The sequence below is a fragment of the Bicyclus anynana genome, chromosome 17 (genome assembly GCF_947172395.1).
Source record: "Bicyclus anynana chromosome 17, ilBicAnyn1.1, whole genome shotgun sequence".
Classification (NCBI taxonomy): Eukaryota; Metazoa; Arthropoda; class Insecta; order Lepidoptera; family Nymphalidae; genus Bicyclus; species Bicyclus anynana.
The window spans coordinates 3,673,058-3,698,158 of record NC_069099.1 but is presented as its reverse complement, the minus strand read 5'-3'; the positions used below and the strand labels follow the sequence as shown (position 1 = coordinate 3,698,158).

Below are 25,101 nucleotides of genomic sequence, written 5' to 3'. Positions count from 1 at the left end.
ACGAGTAAAAAAGTAAAAAACCCAATTATCATTTCATTGTAGTTAAAAAATGAAAAAGATGATAACAAACAACCATTTGCCATTTGGCAAATCCAAGTAATTAAGCATACATAATGTATTATTTGTATTTGTATAATGTTTATTTAACATACTCACCCCAACGCCGAATTGAAACTACGTCTTAGATACGAGTTAGCGATATAGCGAAAATAAGTAAAATCATTTTTGTCAGTACCATCAGTACAGTCGTCACAATCACACAAGTTCTTTATAACATATAAAATTACGTACAAATTTATATAGAAATAAATTTAATATAATCAGCCATGCTAATCTTCCAAATATTACTATGCCTAATTGTGGTCTCCTGTACTGAACATTTGTTCACATCCGCTCAGACTCGTAAGTACATTTTATTTTATTTTATTTTATAGATTTATTTGTAATCAACAGCGTAACAGTAGGTACATAATTATTAGATTACATATGCTTAAAACTAAGGCCACAAAGATTACAGAATATACATATTATACAAAGCTACAATACAATTTCGGGTACCTATATTAACATTAAAAGACAAAAGTGTTATATAAAATCTTAACAAAATTTTGTGTGTTTGCGTGTGTGTGTGTGTGTGTGCGCGTGCGCTTGTGTGTGTGTGTAAGTGTAAATTATAAAGTTCTGTATGACTTAATCACTTCTTTTTAACCGACTTCCAAAAAGGAGGAGGTTCTACGTTCGACTGTATGTATGTTTTTTTTTTTTTTTTTTTTCTTTTTTTTTTTTTTTTATGTATGTCCAGCGATAATTCCGTCATTTGTGGACCGATTTTGAAAATTCTTTTTTTATTTTGAAGGGTTTGATTCCAGGGTGGTCCCATTTTTTTCATGTCAGGATCTGATGATGGCATCCTGGAGAAATCGAGGGGAACTTTCGAAAATTGTAGGGACGGCTAGTGCGTTTGTTAGTGTTTCCATAAGTTATTTTAAACCACTGCAATTTAATGAAGGTCTGGAGTTGATCTGATGATGGAGCCAAAACACAGACGATGGAACTCGTCGACGATTTACAGCAGGTACCTTTTGTTTGGGCTTGATTTATTTGTATTGATGAGAACTTTCCACCTAGATGGGTTGTGATTGTATTAAGGGTCTGATGATGAAGACGAAGGACAGTTAAGAGAACTTCTCAACGGTTCACAGTAGCTACCTTGTGTTTGGTCTTGATAAATTTGTATTGATGAGAACTTTCCACCTAGATGGGTTGTGACTGTATTAGGGGTCTGGTGATGAAGACGAAGGATAGTTAAGGGAACTCCTCGACGGTTCACAGTAGCTACCTTGTGTTTTGACTTGATAATTTTGTGTTGATGAGAACTTTCCACCTGGATAGGTCGTGACTGTATTAGGGGTCTGGTCATGAAGATGAAGGAGAGTTAAGGGAACTCCTCGACGGTTCACAGTAGCTACCTTGTGTTTGGACTTGATAAATTTTATATTGATGAGAACTTTCCAACCATATGGATTGTGACTGCATAGGGGGTCTGGTGATGAAGACGGAGGACAGTCACCTTTCACGTTTTTCTGAATATTCATATTACGTGTGGATAAAGGGGGAGTAAAATTTAGTATATGAGTTAAGGTAGTATTTTTAAAATTGGGATTGTAGGACTTAGAAATAAAAAAATAACGTTTCAACTGTTGCTTATTAATTTTTGTTCACACTCAGTAGGTGTGCTAACACTAAAAATTAAAAAATAAAAATTTTAATAAAAAAATTCAACCGACTTCCAACTCAAAAATTAACCTAAACTAAAAAGCAAAAAATAACATCTTACCTATGTGCTACCTTCTGATCAGTTTGAAGGCGGTGCCAATATAGTGTCATGTTTTAATTAAAGCCATTTCTGAAAGAACCACAGAAATTTTGTAATTTAAAAGGCTTAAATTAAAACATCACTGGCTTGGCACCGCCTTCAAACTGATCAGAAGGTAGCACATAGGTAAGATGTTATTTTTTGCTTTTTAGTTTAGGTTAATTTTTGAGTTGGAAGTCGGTTGAATTTTTTTATTAAAATTTTTATTTAAGTTGTGTTTTAGATAGGTAAAATAAATCTAAATTGTAATAAACTTTATTATATGTACGGGCCAGACGTAATACTATAGAATTTTGCGCATATATAGTGTTACATTTGGGAACACTCAGTAACGCTGTGTGTCGACGTAGTGGTCTAAAAGATGAAGCGTTAATAGTCTTTTGTCTACACTTATAATTACAGTGTCAACTCCATATAACGACACTAGGGGCTGTACATTTTATAGCAATATAGAGAGTGGTCGTTGTATCCACGTTGTATGTCGTCGAGTAAATAGCCAATTAAACTGTTTGATCAGTGGTCGCTCTAGAAGATAGCAGGTTTCAGGGCTCAGACTCTCTTATCTTTACGACAACCCTTCCAAAAACATCAGATTTTACTTTAAAGGTTTCTAGCGAAGGGTTGCCGCGAAGCTAACAGTCTTACGACTGAAGGCACGGTTTCTCAAGATATTATTTAAAATAATATTAAAAAAATACAGGCATTTCAGCCTCTAGGGGCTAAAGTAGTTTTGTTTTTTTAATTCTTGTGTGTTACGAGTACTAGCCTACTATAAAACGGAGGAGGTTTTATTCGAAAATAGAATCATTATAGGTCCTAAGGCCCTGATTGTTTTGAAAAATAAATAAAAAACTTTAAATTTGAATGAAATGCAGCGTTCTTGTCTGTGGAATGCGTTAATTTTTTTATTTAATTTTTATTTGGTTGCGAATAGAGCAAGATTTGAAGACACGGGACATCCTGTACGGTGTAATACCTTTGGCTTTTTCTCATGTGAAAGAAAAATAAAATTAAAAAGCGAGAACTTTAAAAACAAATGCCGTGAATAATCCATACTTGATTTTTTTAAAGAAATTCATTGTGAATTTCTGTAATTTACATGTTTTGCAACATTAATTGTTATGTCTTCATCTAGTGAGAATGGTGACCCTAATTTGGAGATGGGTCATAAAAGACTTACAAATTAAACACCTACTTACGAAAAATTTAATAAGTGTAGAAAAGAACAACAACTACATTCTCTTACGGATGGTGTTTTTAACCGACTTCCAAAAAGGAGGAGGTTCTACGTTCGGCTGTATGTATGTTTTTTTTTTTTTTTTTTCTTTTTTTTTTATGTATGTCCAGCGATAATTTCGTCATTTGTGGACCGATTTTGAAAATTATTTTTTTGTTTTGAAGGGTTTGATTCCAGGGTGGTCCCATTTTTTTCATGTCAGGATCTGATGATGGCATCCTGGAGAAATCGAGGGGAACTTTCGAAAATCGTAAAGACGGCTAGTGCGTTTGTTAGTGTTTCCATAAGGTATTTTAAACCACTACAATTCTATGAAGGTCTGGAGTTGGTCTGATGATGGAGCCGATACACAGACGATGGAACTCGTCAACGATTTACAGTAGGTACCTTTTGTTTGGGCTTGATTTATTTGTATTGATGAGAACTTTCCACCTAGATGGGTTGTGACTGTATTAAGGGTCTGATGATGAAGACGAAGTAGAGTTAAGAGAACTACTCAACGGTTCACAGTAGCTACCTTGTGTTTGGACTTGATAAATTTGTATTGATGAGAACTTTCCACCTAGATGGGTTGTGACTGTATTAAGGGTCTGATGATGAAGACGAAGGAGAGTTAAGAGAACTACTCAACGGTTCACAGTAGCTACCTTGTGTTTGGACTTGATAAATTTGTATTGATGAGACCTTTCCACCTGGATAGATTGTGACTGTATTAGGGGTCTGGTGATGGAGATGAAGGAGAGTTAAGGGAACTCCTCGACGGTTCACAGTAGCTACCTTGTGTTTGGACTTGATAAATTTTATATTGATGAGAACTTTCCACCCATATGGATTGTGACTGCACAGGGGGTCTGGTGATGAAGACGGAGGACAGTCACCTTTCACGTTTTTCTGAATATTCATATTACGTGTGGATAAAGGGGAAGTGAAATTTTGTATATGAGTTATGGTAGTATTTTTAAAATTGGGATTGTAGGACTTAGATACTTATCATAAGAAAATAACGTTTCAACTAATTGCTCATTAATTTTTGTTCACACTCAGTAGGTGTGCTAACACTAAAAATTAAAAAATAAAAATTTTAATAAAAAAATTCAACCGACTTCCAACTTAAAAATTAACCTAAACTAAAAAGCAAAAAATAACATCTTACCTATGTGCTACCTTCTGATAAGTTTCAAGGCGGTGCCAATCCAGTGACATGTTTTAATTAAAGCCATTTCTGAAAGAACCACAGAAATTGTGTAATTTAAACGGCTTGAATTAAAACATCACTGGCTTGGCACCGCCAAACAATTATACAATTATACAATTATCTCCCATGTTTATCCCTCATACTTATTATTCAACTTCACAGTAGTCGGAAATTAAGTTATCGGGTAAAAGCATCGCCCCTTATATCCAAAGTTGTAGCATTTTGTACCTACATATAGTTTTCCAATAAAATAAAATATTGAATACTGTACCGTGTTATTTTATTTTCTCGCAATCGTAGTGAAAAGAATTGTGTAACACGCGGGGCTAAACCCATTTAAAAACTCGGTTTCTATTTAAGCGGCCCTCGCCTTCGGCTCATGCCCTAAAAATACCTCGTTTAAAATGGGTTTTTCAGCCCCTCGTATAACAATCTACTATTTATACTTGAACATTTAGGAGCCTTTAAACCTGCTAGTAACGGAAAACATCGTGAGGAAACAAACCTGCATATCAGAGAATTTCCTTAATTCTCTGCGTGTATGAAGTGTGCCAATCCGCATTGGGCCAGCGTGGTGGACCATTGGCCTAGCCCCTCTTATTCTGAGAGGAGACTCGAGCTAAGCAGTAAGCCGAATATGGGTTGATAACGACTCTCTTCTAAAGGAGGTGTCCGAAACTGGGCCAATTTTTCAGAACGATAAATATATAAAAAATGTACTAAAAATCGTGTATTATAATATAATACAATACTTTTAGTATAATATAATACAAGTATATTATATATAATATAATACAAGATTTTAAGTAGGAATCTAAGCAGAAATGATATTCGCCTAAAAATAAACTGGTTTCGTTATTTTCACACCGATTGTAGTGATTTTTAAATCCTCTTTGATGCATATTTCTTGCATCAGTCTTTGCAAACGCAGGCTGTCAATGTCAAAGTCACTCAATGAATGAGATGTCGCTGTCAAATATCATATTTTGATTCTATTATGTTTTAAGTTAGAGTTTGTTTCATTTAAGACTAGCGGGCGCCCGCTTTGTCAGCGTGTAATTTAGTTTTTCATAAATCCCTCGGGAACCATTGATTTTTCCGGGATGAAAAGTATCCTATGTAGAGTAAAATCTATTTCCATTCCAAATTTCAGCAAAATCGATGAAATAGTTGCGGCGTTAAAGAGTAACAAACATCCAAAGAAACGTAACAAATATCCACTCAAACATCCATACAAACTTTCGCGTTTATAATATTAGTAGGAAGTAAGATGGCGTGGGTGACTGTTTCACTCTTGAAAGTTTCACGATAATAGTACGTATTATGAACGTCATACTGGCGACTTTCACCTTATCAATGCTATCTGAAAAACATTTTAGTGTAAAATCCACGGTAAAACCTGATTAGGCGAATATACGAGTAGGTTTTTTTGAAAATTGGCCTCGTAAGTTCTCGATCATTGTCCTAATTTTTGACCTATTTTCACCTCTGTGTGATTTGTGTAATATGGGCTCGCGTTCATATGGAGACTGGGTTTTTCCTACATACTATAAATCAAATCACTATCGCTCACCAAGCTTCGACGTTTTAAACTATGCAACATAGTGAATACTAAATGTTATATACCTAACTCAAAGGTGACTGACTGACATAGTTATGACAAAGCACTGAAGGGATCGGGCTGAAATCGGCTTTGGCATGCATGTAGATGTTATGACGTAAACATTTGCTAAGAAAGGATTTTGATCAATTCTACCCCCAAGGGGGTAAAATAGGGGATGAAAGTTTGTATGAAACTTTGTCAACTTTAAGCCGGGCTAAGACTTTGCATGCATCAAGCTACTGTGACGTAGGCATCCCCTAAGACAGGATTTTGATAAATTCTACCCCTAAAGGGGTAAAATAGGGGATGAAAGTTTGTGTGGAAAGTCCTTCAATTTTAGAGTTACACTTTTAAAAATTTGTTCGTTAATCATAAAAAATACGAAATTCAAATAAATATAAAGTGATGAAATAGGGGTTGAAAGTTTACATTGATTTCTACGCGGACGAAGGACATCCGCTAGTATAATATAACTGTGAAAGTTTGTAGATTTCCGCAAATTTTAACCAAATAAGTTCAGTACGGTACTCGCCGCAGGTACTGAACTTATTTGGTTGAAATTAAACCCAAAATATAACACAAAGGCCACTTTTTATCCTGAAAAAAACGTCCGGAAGGAATTAATAATTTTTAAGTTGTTATTTGCAGGTCATTGCGCTGACTGTATTCCAATTAAATCATGTAAATCAGCTCTTTACTTCGTACATATGATATATCGCTTTAACGGCAGTACGATAGATGATAAAAGACAATTTATGAGGAACTCCATATGTGGCTATGACGCAGATAATATAGCAAAGGTAAGGGATTCTGTGTCATATTATTATAGTAAAGCACGTAATACACAACTAATAATTTTATTGATGTTTTTGAAGCAATTTAGCCATTGACTACAACCTCACCTAAAGGTGAAAATCGGACTGAAACGCTAAATCACTTGGTGGTACGTCTTTGCCGGTAAGGTGGTAACTAGCTACGGCCGAAGCCTTAATCAACCCAGCCGGGGATGGAACCTAGGACCTTAGTCATGAAAATCCACCGCGCATACCTCTGCGCCACGACGGCCGTCAAAATCCAATGTACGGATATTTGTTCATCCTTGATATCGAGCCGTGATAGCCCAGTGTGAGCCGTGATAGCCCAGTGGATATGACCTCTGCCTCCGTTTCCGGAGGATGTATGTTCGAATCCGGTCCTTCAACTTTTCAGTTGTGTGCATTTTAAGAAATTAAATATCACGTGTCTCAAACGGAGAAGGAAAAACATCGTGAGGAAACCTGCATACCATAGAATTTTCTTAATTCTCTGCGTGTGTGAAGTCTGCCAATCGGCATTGGGCCAGCGTGGTGGATTTGCCTTGCCCCTCTCATTCTGAGAAGAAACTCGAGCTCAGCAGTGAGCTGAACATGGGTTGATAATGAATGAATGAAATTGTTAATCCTTAACCCAAAAACTGCTCCACCGATTGGAACGGTCTTAAATTTGGAATGGAAATAGATAGATACCCTGGATTGACATATTAGGCTACTTAATAACTTAATAACCGGGCTAGTAAAATAATAATATTGTAGGTATGCTGCCCAGACTTTCCCTCAGTTGGAACGCCAGTGTCTGAAGGGATAACAGAGCAAGTAGTTACCGAAGTCTCTCCTTCTGCTGATCCCATCGACAGGCATCGGAACGTGGGTCTGCTACCAAGCTCCTGCGGAGATATCGACGGCGCGCGCATACTCAATGGAGAGTTCGCTAAGCTGTACGAATTCCCCTGGATGGCGTTAATCACTCATAACACAAGTACGCACGCTCATAACACAAGTACGTAGGTACATCTCACTACATAGCAGTCAGAACTGCTTCTCACTACTACGCTGGCTTCTTTTGTTTGCGATACTCACTTTTCTGTAATCTGTTGGTGTTTTGAGGGTTTTGTAGTTCACAAACCCTTAAAAGACCACACAGTGCGGTGTAGCGACGCACCGGAGACGTTTTTCCGAACACCGCAGCGGCGTGCGGCGACGGTAGTCTTGTTCACATGTGCCATTTAGGTCAAAATATTTTCTCAGTCTCCTAAAAATATGTATATAAGATATGTATGTAAAAAATGCTTCAAGAAGAACCACGTTCAAGAATAGATGAATATTTTTATGTAAATTTTTATAAAAACCGAGCATTGGAAAATATAGTAAATTCACAACTGAGACGGAGAAAATATTTTGACCTAAATGGCATATGTGAAAAATTCGTCATGTTTATAAACGCTGTCGTGTGAACTTAAACTTACTTGGGAAAGCTTTTGTTGTATTTGAACGCTTTATTAACGTCCGTTAAAAAAACTCAGCAACTCAAACTGCATGCCCCGGACCGGATTCAAACCCACACCCTCCGGAATCGTAGGTAGAGGTTATATCCACTGGACTATCGCGGCTTATTTTATCAACTTATGCAACTATAATTATTTGTTTATTTTATGTATGCAATATTTTTTTTCTTTAGAAAAGAATAAAAAATAAGAGAATAAATTAATAAAAAAGAATGTCATTACGTTAAGCTGGAACCGAACTCCGTTTTAAGTTTTAAGTTGAGTCGATAAGATAACATTGGATAGAAGCAGGCGTTACTTTGCGGAAGTTCATCATGATTATATAATGATTTATTTATTTTGCTATCATCCGCGAAAATTCGGCGAACCCATGCGACAACGTCACCCAGGTCCGACAAAATACTCTCTACGTACGTTTCACCCCGAAACCGGAGCATCCTCAGGAGATGTTGACTCTACAACGTGCAATTGCAAAGTGTCGTTTTCGACCTTTGCTTCGTCTTTTATAGACCAAAAAGTAGGTGGGGCAAGAGGTGGGCGTTGCCAAGATACTCATAATATAAGCGATTTATCTCGCATCGCATTCAAACATTTTTATTAGTGGTGACTTCGATAACTCTATTTGTTCATTTAATAAGGTAATTCCTGACTTATTATGTTTTATTATTTCTAATTGTTCCAAAATTGTTTCTATTTGTTCTAATTTTACACACTTGCAATAAAGGCCTACGACTATGCGTTTTGGAACAATTAGAAATAATAAAACATAATAAGTCAGGAATTACCTTATTAAATGAACAAATAGAGTTATCGAAGTCACCACTAATAAAAATGTTTGAATGCGATGCGAGATAAATCGCTTATATTATGAGTATCTTGGCAACGCCCACCTCTTGCCCCACCTACTTTTTGGTCTATAAAAGACGAAGCAAAGGTCGAAAACGACACTTTGCAATTGCACGTTGTAGAGTCAACATCTCCTGAGGATGCTCCGGTTTCGGGGTGAAACGTACGTAGAGAGTATTTTGTCGGACCTGGGTGACGTTGTCGAATGGGTTCGCCGAATTTTCGCGGATGATAGCAAAATAAATAAATCATTATATAATCGATAAGATAACGTCAAAATGTGTTAACTTGATGTATGCAGGGCTTGGGTGTTAGGTTTAATTTCGTTAAAAGCTGTACCATAGCTTAATAATAGATAAAAAATCTCTAAAAAACTTTCAGGTTATGCAAGATCAGAGTTTGCTTGCGCAGGGACTATTATTAATTCAAGATACATATTAACAGCTGCGCACTGTGTTATCAACAAAGGGAAAAAAAAGAAGCTAGCCGGAGTGCGCATTGGGGAGTTAGATTATAGCACTAAAATAGACTGTCAAGGACACGTCTTTAATATGACATGTGAGACAAAAATTCAGGTAATTGGCTTTGATTCTTATCGCTTTTTTATATCTATGGAACTAGCTGCAGCTGGAGTTACTTTATTTGCAAAGTTCAATTTTAAAGAAAAAGGTCAAAAAAATAATTTTTACTTATTTAAAAAGATTTTTTTTTCAGTATTTAAATTACTCAGTTGAATGGTTTTCTTGTTTGAAATTATTCTGTATTTTTTTAGATTTAAATTTATTATTTAGTACTAAAAAAAAAAAATATCTGAGTGGTACTCTTCCTTGCGCCGACATGCCCGAGTTTCAGCGGCCAGCGGAACCCTATTTTCAGCGCAATATTTAGCTAATTAAATATTTGTCCAGACCTCTAAAGGTTACAGTTTTTGTTAGGAAATTTCCTTTTTTTTTGAATTTTTAATCAAATTGGAATCTTAAAAAAAATCTTAAATAGTTTTTGAGTTATAAGTCAAAAACCGAACCCCTTTTTTATTTTTAGTTAATTTTTTATAACTTTTGCAATTTTTGCGAGCGGGCCTTCAACTTTTTCAAAAACTATCCACATTCAATTCCGAATCGAATGACACCTCAACCATTTTTATGGAGGAGACGGAGAACTTTTTTTGTACTAAAGAGCACATGTGAATCATAACACTTCACTGGACAAGCAAAGAACAACTTATAAAGCGCTGCTCTATGGCGTTTATTGTGAGGTTAAAGTTAATTAGTCGATTGAAATGTTACAATTTAAGGACCATCTTTTATTTATATTCTTTAATTAAAATGTCACTGGCTCGGCACCGCCTTCAAGTTGATCAGAAGGTTGCACATACGATGTTATTTTTTGCTTTTTAGTTTAGTGGTAACATTCATGAGATTTTGAAGTCGGTTGTTTTTTTTTTAATTTTTTATTTTTCAATTTTTTAGCGGACGCAATTTTATTTTTGGGACATGACTGAGTCTGACTGGTCAATAGAAACTTAACCTCAAGTTTTTAGGGTCACCACCCTTGTCCCCCAGCCGCTAGTAATTTTTTTCTCGTACCCCTTACGGTTTAGCTGGTAGAGCGTGGGGACATATGACTCGAACATAGGTTTATATGATATTTATTCTCATAAAATGGCTTAACCGCTAACATGAGAACATAATTTCACTTAATTTAAACGTAATTTAATTAAAATTAGATCTTAAAAGGTTAATATTTTACAAACGGATCCTTAAATCGAAAAATGTTGGTAGAAGTCATATATTTTAAAGAACAATCCAATGATACCCTACCTACACTACATAAGAGTAAATAAAATCATTCCCACTTTACATGCAGGGGGGATACACTATTAAAAATTTTCAAGATTTTGCTTTACGACTTTGTTAAATTTTATAATGTACAAATTTACAGCTTTCTAGTAGTAATATCCTCTGCGCTAAGCCGCGAACATACGGATGGACAGACAGACAGACATGACGAAACTATATGGGTTCCTTGTTGACTACCGAACCCTAAAACCGTCGTATATAACACTGGCAACAAAGTCTTTCAAAACAGCAATGCTGCTTGTTGACAGAAATAAATATGGCAGTAGTAGACTTTATTTATTGCTTGTGGATATGACCTCTGCCTCCGATTCCGGAGAGTGTGGGTTCGAAACCGGTCCGGGGCATGCAACTCCTAATAACTTTTCATTTGTGTGCATTTTAAATAATTAAATATCACGTGTCTCAAACTGTGAAGAAAAACATCTTGAGGAAACCTGCATAACAGAGAATTTTCTTAATTCTCTGCTTTTTTGAAGTCGGCCAAACCGCGTTTGGCCAGCGTGGTGAATTATTGGCCTAACCATTCTCATTCTGAGAGGAGACTCGAGCTCAGCAGTGAGCCGAATATGGCTTGATAACGAACGTACTACAAGTTCATTATCTTCGCAACTGAACTATTATCAATAACCAGTCTGTTCTCCTGAAATTAATATGATGGCAAAGTTAAAATTTAGTTGAAGATGTTCTTTTGTTTCATGTAGGATATCGAGGTGGAAGAAGTAATACCCCATGAGAATTTTACTGGAAGCTTAACATCTTCAGACATTGCATTGCTACGCCTCAGCGAACCTGTAATTATGTATAGTAAGTATATTTGACTTAAATTGAAAACTAACTAGTTCAATTTAAGAGCTAGCTTTACATTTTATTATTTTGTTTGCCGTATGATGAGTAACAATTATCTATATACATATAAAAATCAATGCCACTTTTCTTGTAATTTTATAGCTCAACAACGGGCTCACCTATCCAAACCAAATGTTTAAGCTTTGTTCAGACTATTCAGGAGATGGTTTATGTGAAGTTTGCACAAAATCGGTCGAACGGTTCTTCATTTATAACATTTTTTGTAACAAATGAATCCTGTGGTAGGGTAGGGGTAGGGGTCGGGTGGAGTTAGGGTAGAGGTAGGATAAGAATAGGGGTAGGGTATGGGTAGGGTAGGGGTAGGGTAAGGTAGGGTAGGGTAGATAGGGGTAGCGTAGGGTAGAATAGGGAAGAAGTGCACATAAGTCAAAGCGAAGCTTGACCGAATCCGCCAGTTTTTATATATTTTTTTATTTTTACAATGAATGTTAGAAAACTATTAATGTGATGTCTAATATTAGATAATACTGTCATAATTATTATGATGTGCATATATCGTTTATTTTTCATCATTAACAGCCGATGGACATCCACAGCTGAAGAGACAGTTCTTGCATGTATTTAAAAACCCCGATTTGGACCCTGCGCCCGTTTTATGTCTTCAATATTTTAATTTTTATTAATTGATTAAATTAAATTTAAGGATTAAAATTAAAAAAAATCTTATGCAGTCTAGCCAAATTGAAAATAATGGTTATAACACCATTAGTCTGCACATAGTACGATTATTTTGAAGTGAAGGTGAAATTTTGTAGAAAAATCAATTTAACTTAAAAATCGGAAAATTTCGGCTTATATATATTGCGTTAATTTAGTAGGTAGGATGTCAGCTATCATCCTGTAGAGTATGTCGTATTATTTAATCGCCACCCTGTATATTTATATACTACGTACTACTTATCCACATGAAATCACCTGCATGTCTCTCAATAAGTTCAAAGTTTTTATTAAACGTAAACTTATAGAAAAGTCGTATTATGGTGTCAATGATTACGTAAATGACAAAATTGCTTAGAAATTAAATGTATTACATGACAGGCTACTTATATACCTATTGTTAAAAGGTGGTAAACTAAAAAAGGATAAACCTGGCTGAGTTTGTTTTGGGCACTTCTCGGACCAAGGCGCGTTTGGAACCCTCGTAACTTTAATTTTAAGTTTTCGAATAATTATTATCACCATTATCTTAAGTTTAATATTATTACCTGACGTTTCGAAAGAGCTTGTAAGCTAAGCCTATTTGAAATAAATGCATTTTGACTTTGACTTTGACTTTATGTATACTAATATTATAAAGAGGAAAGATTTTATTGTTTGTTTGTTTTTTGTAAGTATTGAATAGGCTCTGAAAATACTGAACCGATTTGAAAAATTCTGTCCCTCTTGGGAAGCTACAGTCTCCCTCAGTACTAAAGGCCATATTAGATTTAAAAAAACATATCACCTTTAATTTGATGCATCACACGATGAAGGTTGTAAAAGTTTTTTTTTTCAATTTTCCATCTTACCCCATCTTATAAGTGTCCCCCGTATTCAAATTTTTCCTATTCATGATACATCCCTATTTATATATTTGGATCTCAAGAATTGATATGTCTACCAAATATCGACTGGATTGGTCGCATTTGGAGAAAACAGACAGACATTATAAGGGTTCCGTTTTTGTACTACGTACGTTCGGAACCCTAAAAATTAATGGAAATGCCGCCGTTCGAAATTATAGATTGTATACAAGGGGCTAAAAGACCCATTTTATACGAGATATTTTTAGGTAATAAAACCGCTAAATAAAAACCGAGTTTATAATGGGTTTAGCCCCACGTGTTACACTCTGCTTTTCACTACGATTGCGAGAAAATAAAATAACTCGGTACAGTATTCAATGTTTTATTTTATTTGAAAAATAAAATGTAGGTACAAAATGCTACAACTTTGGATGTTTCGGGGAGATGCTTTTACCCGGTAACTTAATTTCCGACTACAGTGAAGTTGAATAATGAGTATGAGGGGTAAACATGTTAGATAATTGTTTAAAAAACACCATGCGTAAGTTGTAAGTAAGAATGCACTTGTTGTTCTTTTCTCAACTTATTAAATTTTTCGTAAGTAGGTGTTTAATTTATAAGTCTTTTTTGATCCGTCTCCAAATTAGGGTCACCATTCTCACTAGATGAAGACAACAATTAATGTTGCGAAACATGTAACTTACGGTCACAAATTCACAATGAATTTATTTAAAAATATTAAGTAATTAGATTATTCACGACAATAATTGTTTTTAAATTCTCGCTCTTTAATTTTATTTTCTTTATTGATTTAAATTTTTCCCATGAAGAAAAGGCAAAGGTATTACACCGTACACCCTTCTCTTCAAATCTCGCTCTATAAATTCGCAACTTAATAAAAATCAAATAAAATCGGCCTAAAAATACCTTGTTTAAAATGGGTTTTTTTAGCCCCTTGTATAACAATCTACTATTATTTGTATCTTGGTATTATTTCTTATCAAAATAAATTACTTCACATTCAAAACTGCTCTAATATCTTTATTTAACTTTTTGAGTTATTAAATTCAGAGTTGCATTCGAAAGTTAACAAATGTTTAAATATGTAAGTGTTCGAAAAAAGTTGCTTAGTCGTCGATCAACTCAAGCACGGCTAAACCGATTTGACTGAAAATTTATGGAGAAGTAGCTTAGAACCAGGAGACAAACATAGGATATTTTTGTATATTATACCTTTACCTTTTAATCGTACCTATTACAGATAATGCAGCACCAATATGTCTGCCAGTGTACAGTGAACTGCGCGAAATTAACCTTGAGGGACTAAACGGGACTGTGGCTGGCTGGGGAACCACAGAGAACCCAATCCGGACGACTTTACTAAGGAAAGTCCAAATTCCAATTAAATCGGCAGAAACCTGCAGCTCTAACTACAATAAGTAATACATTTATATTATTACCTGACAGGCGTTTTCCCGCCTTGAATAAGTGAAAGCGAAGCTTGAGCTGAAAGTCGACAATCAGGGAACGCGGTTTTAACCTACCGTTGTGCGCCATTTAGGAAATTTTTAAAGTTCTCCATCGCGCGGAGCATGCTGCTGTGCTCGAGGTGAGCCCTACAGGGGTCTACTTTGCATTTTGCAATGAAGAGGTCGAACTCCTTCATGCTAAATGCGTTCAAGTACTCAGAGGTCTTCTGGTACGCATTGTTGATAAGGCCTGAGGGGCCGTGGAATTGATGGGGGCCGCGGGGGCAGCTCTCGGGGGCTGAGGAGCGACCGGGGAAGCCGGTGCCGATCTGGGAGCGTTAGGCACTCCATATAAGGGTTTGCACCATGCGTTGGTGGTAGGCACCGGCGCAGGCAAACTGTTGGGCGGGCAAACCCTAAAGGTTACCCCTTTTTCCTAATGGCGGCCGGAGGACAAGGGTGGCGACCCTACAAACTTGAGGTTAAGCTTCTATTGACCACCATGTCTCAAAAATAAAATTGCGTCCTCTAAAATATGCTCTCGGTCCTTTATTTGTAAAATTTCAATTGACTAGTTGCCATGTTTTTCATTTTACCTCTTTAAAAATGCGCGCGGGGTGGGGGGCGTGTAGCGATGAATGAAAAGCCCACGACTGATGCACGTCACTTCCCCGCACAAACGATTTCACACCCGCGCAGTCTTTCCGCCCGACGTCCGCATATCATGGGAGTGTTATCAACCAACTTGCCAGACTATACGCAATGTTTATTATTTCAGGAACGATAGAAACTTATCATTTTGCGCCGATGGGGACTCTTGTATTGGCGACGGTGGAGCACCATTTATGATAGAGTCAGAATTTAATGGATTGACACGACAAGTTCAATACGGCATTATGTCTTACGGAATGAAATACTCATGTCGAAATTCTCTTGTATATTATACAGATGTGTCAAAGTATATGTTATGGATTTTGGATCACATTAAAGAATAACGACCCAGACTAATAATACCCAATACAATAAATATTAATATAATAAACCCTAGAATTTTATTTTCACCCTTTCATATTTTTCTGTTAAATCATTTTTTAATAACAAAAAAATTCAAGTGACTTACAAACCTGAAAACGTACCCACTTAACTAAAAAGCGAAAACATCATAATATTATTATGTTCTACCAGCTGATCTGTTTGAAGACGGTGCTAAACTGGTGTCATATTAGGTAATTAAGCTATCTGAAATACTTAAAATATAAACTAAATAAACTAAAAAGCGAAAAATAACATCGTATGTACTACCTTCTGATCACTTTGAAGGCGGTTCCAACACATTGATGCATTAACTAAAGCCGATTAAATCATAAGCTTTTAGGATTAGAAAGACCGTGGTTCTTTCAGAAACGGCTTTAATTAATATGTAAGTTAGACTTTAAGTAATAGTATATTAAGCAAAATATAAGGTACTTTTTGACCCTAAAATAAAAATAGCAGGTGGTGAAATATGGGTTGAATGTTCTTAATTTTTAGAGTTACAGTTTTATAAATTTGTTCATAAATTAAGGAAAAAAATACGAATTAATGTGATTTATTAAAGTGGTGAAGAGGGGGTTGAAAGTTTTACACTGATTTCCACGCGGACGAAGTCACGGGCGTCCGCTAGTATCGTATATGTCAATTAGCATACGTCAAAGATAGCAAATTATCCTGCAGATAACTCTACGTACGTACAAAACAATGTGTCAATTAAAGGTAAATAATATAGAATAAATAGCCCAATGCAAAAAGTTAATAAATAAACAGGAAAGTGCATTGTAAAATGACGAAGGACAAATTTTTTATGATTGATAACGACAAAGAGTCTGACCTCTTTGTCGTTATCAATCGAACTTTTGTTCACAACGTTTTTATAGGCATGGATGAAATGTATGAATTATTGAATATTAATAATTTAGGTGACTTTTCCTATTGAGAGGCTACACACCTTCAGTTTTAACTGCGCAGTATTATCTAATTGAAATTTCAATCAAACTGATTACAAAAATCTGTACAGTTGGCACTGGCGACACTACTACATACGTATACGACTGTCCAGACAAAACTGTAGGACGCCTGTAACTTGGTTGCTGGATTACTGTAACTTGGTTACGGGCTTTTTTGGTTTGTGTAAATACGTATACAACAATAATTATCACTGTAAAATTAAACACGAAACTCGTATAAAATGCTAGCTAGTGATTTTAGCATCAGGGAATACCAGCTGATAAGACGAAGTCATTTGCAATATATTGCAGGTCATGTACCTATCATGGTCACCGCCCAATCGAAGCTACGAGTACCTAAGTACACAATATATAACTCAAATAGTTTGTTCTCAGTTCAGCAGCATCATCATATCAAAGTAGTACATATTCATTTAATGTTAAAAATATTACTTACTGTTATATATATATATATATATATATATATATATATATATATATATATATATATATATATATATATTACTGTTATATATATATTTTTTAAATTAAATCATACTGTTACATATATTTAATAATTAATTGAACTGTATACTATTTAGATACTACATCTACTATCTAGTAATAAAGACCAGTTTCATATAATAACAACCATGGTGACCTTGAAAGTTTTGTTATTCATTTTTGTGCTCTCCAACAACCGCAATTTGTTTACTTTTGCACAGACACGTAAGTATTTTACATCTCTCATCTACTTTCATAAAACTTTATTATGATCTAGCTGACGCCGCGCGGTTTCATCCGCGTAGTTCGCGTTCCCGTAGGAATACGGGGATAACATATAGCCTATAGCCTTCCTCGATAAATGGGCTACCTAACACTGAAAGAATTTTTCAAATCGGACCAATAGTTCCTGAGATTAACGCATTCAATCAAACAAACAAACTCTTCAGCTTTATATTATTAGTATAGATTCTAAGTACAGTTACCATTACTTGAAAATTAGCCTGTATTAATCTTATTTTTTGACGCACGAGTATTTATATATTATCAGGAGATGAATATCCAGCTGCTGGACGTAGGAGAGCCTCAAGCTTAACAGTAAAGCGTTTGGACTTATCACCGAGGGGTGGTGGTTCGATCCCCGCCCCGTTGGTCTACTGTCGTCTTCACTCCTAATACTGTCTTTCTCGACTAGTTGGAAGGAAATGGGAATATTGGTCATATTAAAAAAACAAGGAATTCCAAAAGTCCTTTCTAATAGCCAGTGGTTATGTAATATGCTTGATGTCGTCGGTCTTCCTATTAGGGGTTGACCAACAATGCATTTTCCGATACAGGGTTTCTAAATGGCACATTTCTGACCACTATCTTCCACATCCATAATTTCTAACTTTATTAATTAACTAAATCTCTAGTTTTTTTTACGTTTAGCAATATAAGGCATCAAGGAAACGAAATTAAGAATGTACAAAAGGCAAAAAATACATTACGGATATATATATAATTACTTATACTACTTAAATGATATTACGCTTATAATCGGGATGAAAGTAGCAAATTGTTACTTTTAGTCCTAAATTTCGTTTTTCCTTTTTTTTTACCTGAATAACCGTTATGAGGATGCTATTTCGAACGTCAGAATAGAAAGACAAATAAAAATGTCGTGGTTTAAAGTTTCCACACAGACAATGAACACATAAGCTACATTTAAGAAAGGAAATTTAAGAAAAACACACAATTTCAGTGGTAAATAATGAATTTATATTCTTTTTTCAGGTCGTTGCTTCGACTGCGTTTCAGTTACATCATGCGAAATAGCCCTTGACTACGCACGTATGATCCGTGTTGGTACTCTGCCCAATGAAAGTAGACAAGTTTTTATGAAAGCCATATGTGGCTTTGATCCATATAATCGTATGCCAAAGGTAAATATTTGTAGCTTGATATTATCACTTGAAAATATGATACTTAATAACACATATTCAAATATTTACTGATTACGTTGTACATTACTTTTTCGTCCTTTTCAATCCTTATCCTTATCCTGAATATTAAATTTTTTACAATATTAAGCAGTAACATAATAGTGTTTTCGATAAAACTACATAAACACAGACGAAACTGCGGACGAAATTGATTAAGTCATCAAATATTACAGGGAAACAACAAAACATGCTTATAATGATAATACTCTTAATATTTAATTTTAATACAACGTATTTCAATATTCAATTATTCAATGTAGATCCGTGACACCCCAGTGGCTAAGACCATTGAATTTCTTTATCCTCATTATATTTCACATTCTGTCGAATGAACATGACAGACTTTCATAAAAAAATCAACCCCTATTTAATTGCGTAGGTGTGAATTTTTCAAAATTCTTATTTAATATTTAGCCAATCGTTTACAGACCATTTTTCAAAAACATAACCTGATAATTAAGGGTTGAATGTTTTATCCCTATTACATTTCACATTTTTTGGATAGTAAATGTATTCTCTATCTATTGCCGTGAACATAATTTGAAAAATGACAGATATTCATAAAAAAAGTTCAAGCCCTATTACTGCCCCTTCTATTTATATTTTCGCATGTTTTATGTATAATTAATAGTCCACTTACATTATCAACCCATATTCGGCTAACTGCTGATCTCGAGTCTCCTCTCAAAATGAGAGGGGTTAGGCCAATAGTCCACCACGCTGACCCAATGCGGGTTGGCAGATTTCACACATGCAGAGAATTTAGAAAATTCTCTGCTATGCAGGTTTCCTCGTGATGTTTTTCCTTCACCGTTTCAGACACGCGATATTTAATTTCTTAAAATGCACACAACTAAAAAGTTGGAGGTGCATGCTCCGGACCGGATTCGAACCCACATCTTCCGGAATCGGAGGCACAGGTCATATTCATTACACTATCACGGCTACACATACTGCAACTGTCCACTTATAATTCTACAAAACCATAACTCAAAAATGGGTGGGTGAAATTGGGGTTGAAAGTTTACATTTATTTCCACGCGGACGACGTCCCAGGCATCCGCTAGTAATGAAATATAACAATTTGTAGGTATGCTGCTCAGACTTTCCCGTGGTTAACACGAAAACGCGTGGAGGGATACCTGAGGAAGACAGTAATCTCTCTGCTGAATCCATTGAAAATCATCGGAACGTTGGTCTGTTACCTCTACACTCCTGCGGAGATATCGACGGCGCGCGCATAACAGGCGGCGAATTCGCTAAGCTGTATGAGTACCCCTGGATGACGCTCATCGCTTATAATACTACAAGTATTCACAATACACTCTTATTTCAACTTGGGTCAATTCTAACATTTACAGCCAGTTTCTTAATCGTAAGTAACAGTAAAAGTAACGTCATTAAGTGACGGTCTTAATCACGGAAAAAATCTTCTTTACTACTTACTACTTTTACTGTTACTTTAGATTTACACTAGCCGTCACCCGCGACTTCGTCCGCGTGAAACTCGATGTAAACTTTCAACTACCCCTATCCTACCCCTACCTACCCGTACCCTACTTTTCTGGTTGATTTTTTACACCTTGTGTCCGAAAAACCCAAATATTAAGATATTTTTTAAGGGTTTTTCGGAACCCTATTTTTTTCCAAAATAAAATTTAGCCTATGTTACTTGTGGATAATGTATCTTTTGAATGATGAAAGAATTTTTAAAATCTGTCCTGTAGTTTTTGAGCCTATTCATTACAATCAAACAAACATACAAACAAAGTTTTCCTCTTTATAATATTAGTATAGATGAAGAAACTGGCTGTTAGTGTCAATACGGCTTCTCTGGTTTATATTCTATTTCAATATTCACTTACTAATTAGTAAAGTAAAGAGAGACGTGATAGCCTAGTTGATATGACCTCTGCCTTCGATTCGGAGGGCATAGTTTCGAATCCTGTCAGGGGCATGCACCTCGTAACTTTTCAGTTATGTGCATTTTATGAAATTAAATATCACGTGTCTCAAACGGTGAAGTGAGGAAACCTGCATATCTGAGAATTTTCTTAATTCTCTACGTGTGTTAAATTTGCCAATCCGCATTTGGTCAGCGTGGTGGACAAAGGCCTAACTCATTCAGAGAGGAGAGTCGTGCTCAACAGTGAGCCAAATATGGATTGTCAATGATTAAGGTAGGTAGTAATGAACCAAACATAGCTCACGTAATGGTTAATAGAAAACCATGGCCTATAAACAGAGCACACTTGGCTTCGGGCCCCATCAGGCTTCTGCGCTCGCCTAAAACTCCCCCATATCCCGGTGAGGTCCTATTAAGGAAGGCACTATTAACTAGCCTACTTAAATTACACAAAAAGGAACACATCCTATCGCTTCATCTCTATCACGCTGAGACGTAAACATTTGCCTATAATAACACCATGTCCTCTATTACAAAGCATATAGATAGTCTGGCGGTAGAATTAAGCATGGCAACACTTCTGCTTTCGAAAAAAATCTTTAATGTGCCTTCCAATACGCTGACTATTTTAGTTCTGTTGTAAACTGCTAATTTCGTACTTCGTAAGATTACGATCTAGCCTTCTTATGTGGCTAATTACTAATTTTACTTTAACCTAAAGGACATATTGTCTCAAATGTCATTATTATTTATAATTTATAAGCAGGCAGGTAAATTGCAAACGCTTACAATTTAGTTGAACAACTTTTTAATTTCTATATGATAGTGGCACCAAAAGTTGAACAGACCCCAATAGATGAACGTTTGTGCTAGAATACCGAAAATAAAATCAACTTCTTTTTTTATTCTTTACAAGTTAGCCCTTGACTACAATCTCACCTGATGGTAAGTGATGATGCAGTCTAAGATGGAAGCTAACTTGATAGGAGGAGGATGAAAATCCACACCCGTTTCGGTTTCTACACGACATCGTACCAGAACACTAAATCGCTTGGCGGTACGGTACGTCTTTGCCGGTAGGGTGGTAACTAGCCACGGCCGAAGCCTCCCACCAGCCAGACCTGGACCAATTAAGAAAATCTCAATCTGCCCAGCTGGGATCGAACCCAGAACCTCCGTTTTGTAAATCCACCGCGCATACCATTGCGCCACGGAAGCCGTCAAAACCTGTTCTATACTCGGCCGATTTAGTCGGCCAACTAAAAGTTGTAAGTGAGCAGGGACTCTAAATGAAATCGATGTCCAGTGTCTTTTGAAATTTTCAAAAAATTTACAGCTATGGGTCAAAGATTTTTATGCGGAGGGAGCATAATTAACTCAAGATATATATTAACAGCGGCGCACTGTGTTATCCTAAATGGCAAGTTCCAGAACATAGCCGGAGTGCGCATTGGGGAGTTAGATTATAGCACTGATACAGACTGTCAAGGACACGGCTTTAATATGATTTGTGAGACTAAGGTTCAGGTATTTATCATACTAGTGATTTTTTTTTTTTTATTCTTTACAAGTTAGCCCTTGACTACAATCTCACCTGATGAGTGATGATGCAGTCTAAGGTGGAAGCGGGCTAACTTGTTAGGAGGAAGATGAAAATCCACACTCCTTTCGGTTTCTACACGACATCGTACCGGAACGCTAAATCGCTTGGCGGTACGTCTTTGTCGGTAGGATGGTAACTAGCCACGGCCGAACCCACCAGCAAAAATTTATTGTATTACATCTTTTGAGTATACGCAGACTTCGAAAATCAAGTCACTTTTACCCAATGTACTAAAATTTTTAAACGAAATTTCATGAAAAAAGAACACATTATATTTAAAGATTTTCTTTGTTTAAGGATATCGATGTGGAAGAAATAATACCCCATGAGAATTTTAATGAACTAAATAAATCAGCTGGTGGTGACATTGCACTACTCCGCCTCAGTGAACCTATAATTATGTATAGTGAGTATTGTTGAGTTTAAATCTACGCTAATTAGCAAAAGCTCAACTCCGTCAACTCCGCAGAAGAACCTAAGTCACCGACATAGCTCAACGTGTCGCGAAGCTGAAGTGGCAATGGGCGGGGCACAAAATTCGAACCAAGGTATTGGAATGACGGCCCCGCACCAGAGAACACAGTGTTGGTCGACCCCCCATTAGGTGGACTAACGACATCAAGCGAGTCGCAGGTATTCACTGGATGCAGGCGGCTCAGTATCGTGATGTTTGGAAGTCCCTACAAAAGGCCTATGTACAGCAGTGGACGTCCATCGGCTGACATGATGATGATGATGATGAAATCGTCATCATTTTCAGTATGATATCCCTCTTACGAATATAAGGGGTCGGCAAAATATGTCCATCTCCTCCATTCGCCTCTATTACTGGTCAACTCATCATCCACTCCCTTTAAGTGCATGTCCTCTTTCACACACTCTAAGCATCATTTCTTTGGCCTTTCTCTTGTGTCCTTCCACTTGCAATTTAACATTCTTCTTGTAAAATGACTTTCAACCATCCGCATTACATTTTCATACCAAGCTAACCTTTTATTAAGTAAAAATTAAGCCTAACCACAATGCAACACGCACAGTTAGTGTTACTGTACACTAGCTATTATAATTAATTAAACAATATTAAAAGCTAGAAAACAAACACAAAAAGACAAAAAATAAAAACTGTCAAGGGACACCCGGATAGAACGAAATTATCGCTATAGATATCATTATCGTCCCATCCCATTCCAAAAATAATCGTCGCGACACCACACTCTTCCATTCAATGAATCACCATCATCATCATATCAGCCATGGACGTTCACTTCAGGACATAGGCCTTTTGTGGGAACTTCAAATTCCATTCAATGAATTTATCGTGTGAGTGTGACGCTAAAAGCTTGATATAAAAAATCACCGTAAAATCATCACTTACACCGTATTACAGATAATGCAGCTCCAATATGTCTGCCATTGTATGACAACCTGCGCACCATGAGCCTCGCGGGCCTCAGAGGGACTGTGGCTGGCTGGGGAACCATGGAGAATAACGTACAGACGACTAAACTGATGAAGGTCGAAATTCCAATTAAATCACGTGACGAATGCATCTCTTCCTACCGCAGGTATTATTATTTACGACCTTAATGCAAAGATTTCATACTATTCATTATGTCACTAGCGCGTTGAAACTGAGACGGACATATTTATATTAATTCAAGCCGTATAAGTGCGAAAAATTCATCCATTTTTCGCACTTGGTTTTTAATTATTTTGTTGACAATCAGTGCACATCGAGTATTATTACGATTAATATTTCAGCCCTACAGTTAAAACATTTTGCGCCGGTGCAATGAAAAAGGACTCTTGCAGTGGCGACTCTGGAGGTCCATTTATGGTAGAGTCAGACTTTAATGGAACAATACGTCTCGTTCAATACGGCGTTGTTTCTTTCGGTAAAAAATGTGGAGATCATCCTGGAGTGTATACAGATGTGTCAAAGTATATGGATTGGATATTAGATCATATTAAAGAATAACGAACATAACCTCAGAATTTGATTTCCCTCAATGCATTAAAAAAAATAAACATAGGTACCTACTACCTCATCATCATCATCACCATCATATCAGCTGATGGACGTCCACTGCAAGACATTGGCCTTTTGTAGGGACTTCCAAACATCAGCCTGAGCCGCCTGCATCCAGCGAATCGTTTGATGTCGTCAGTCCACCTGGTGGGGGTCGAACAACATTGCGCTTTCTAGTGCGGGGTCGCCATTCTAGCACCTTGAGACCCCAGCGTCTATCGGCTCTTCGATCTATGTGCCCAGTCCATTGTCACTTCAAATCAGCTTCGTGACTCGTTGAGCTGTGTCGGTGACTTTGGTGATTCTGCAGTTCTACTCATTTCTGATTTGATCACACAGAAATACTCCTAGCATAGCTCATCACCCGCTGTGTGACTCTGAGCCTTGACTTACAACATATTCGTACATAAAGAAATTTCTTAATAAATTAAATATTACGTGTCTCAAACGGTGAAACCTGCATAACTGAGAAATTTCTTAATTATTTACGGGTGTAAAGTCTGCCAATCCGCATTTGGCCAGCCTGATAAACTAAGAATAGTTTATCAGGCTGGCCTGATAAACTATTCTTAGTTTATCAGGCCATCACGACTTTTTTTTAATGAGTGCCAAATATATTTGACACTCTTTAAAAATACACATAGATACTTGAGCATACTCATGCCTGCAAAAATGCATTTAGTTAATTTAAAATAACAAACAGTACTTTAATATTTATTTATTTGTTCAGATAAATATTATTTTATTTGGTTAACTCCGACGGTAAGACAAGGTGTTTATTGATAAAGGCAAGAATATCGTTCACGTTTCAGCTTG

The 25,101-nt window shown here is 36.3% G+C and overlaps 2 protein-coding genes across 4 annotated transcripts; both read left to right on the top strand.

Moving 5' to 3' along the window:
- Positions 1–228: 228 nt before the first annotated feature.
- Positions 229–15,813, top strand: LOC128198896 (phenoloxidase-activating factor 1-like). 2 transcript variants are annotated; one of them, XM_052886435.1, is made up of 7 exons: positions 229–402; positions 6,560–6,711; positions 7,483–7,705; positions 9,459–9,652; positions 11,638–11,740; positions 14,570–14,747; positions 15,556–15,813. In XM_052886435.1, exons 1-7 carry the CDS (start codon positions 327–329, stop codon positions 15,770–15,772), a joined length of 1,143 nt encoding a protein of 380 aa, XP_052742395.1. In that variant the 5' UTR covers positions 229–326; the 3' UTR covers positions 15,773–15,813. The 2 variants fall into 2 exon arrangements, with proteins under 2 accessions (XP_052742395.1, XP_052742394.1); XM_052886434.1 differs by having other exon boundaries at positions 7,483–7,726.
- Positions 15,814–17,160: 1,347 nt separating this feature from the next.
- On the top strand, positions 17,161–24,243 carry LOC112044674 (phenoloxidase-activating factor 3). 2 transcript variants are annotated; one of them, XM_052886437.1, is made up of 8 exons: positions 17,161–17,178; positions 17,362–17,488; positions 18,539–18,687; positions 19,838–20,057; positions 21,990–22,180; positions 22,554–22,662; positions 23,644–23,821; positions 24,018–24,243. In XM_052886437.1, exons 2-8 carry the CDS (start codon positions 17,413–17,415, stop codon positions 24,232–24,234), a joined length of 1,140 nt encoding a protein of 379 aa, XP_052742397.1. In that variant the 5' UTR covers positions 17,161–17,178; positions 17,362–17,412; the 3' UTR covers positions 24,235–24,243. The 2 variants fall into 2 exon arrangements, with proteins under 2 accessions (XP_052742397.1, XP_023936360.2); XM_024080592.2 differs by lacking the exon at positions 17,161–17,178 and having other exon boundaries at positions 17,306–17,488.
- Positions 24,244–25,101: the final 858 nt, after the last annotated feature.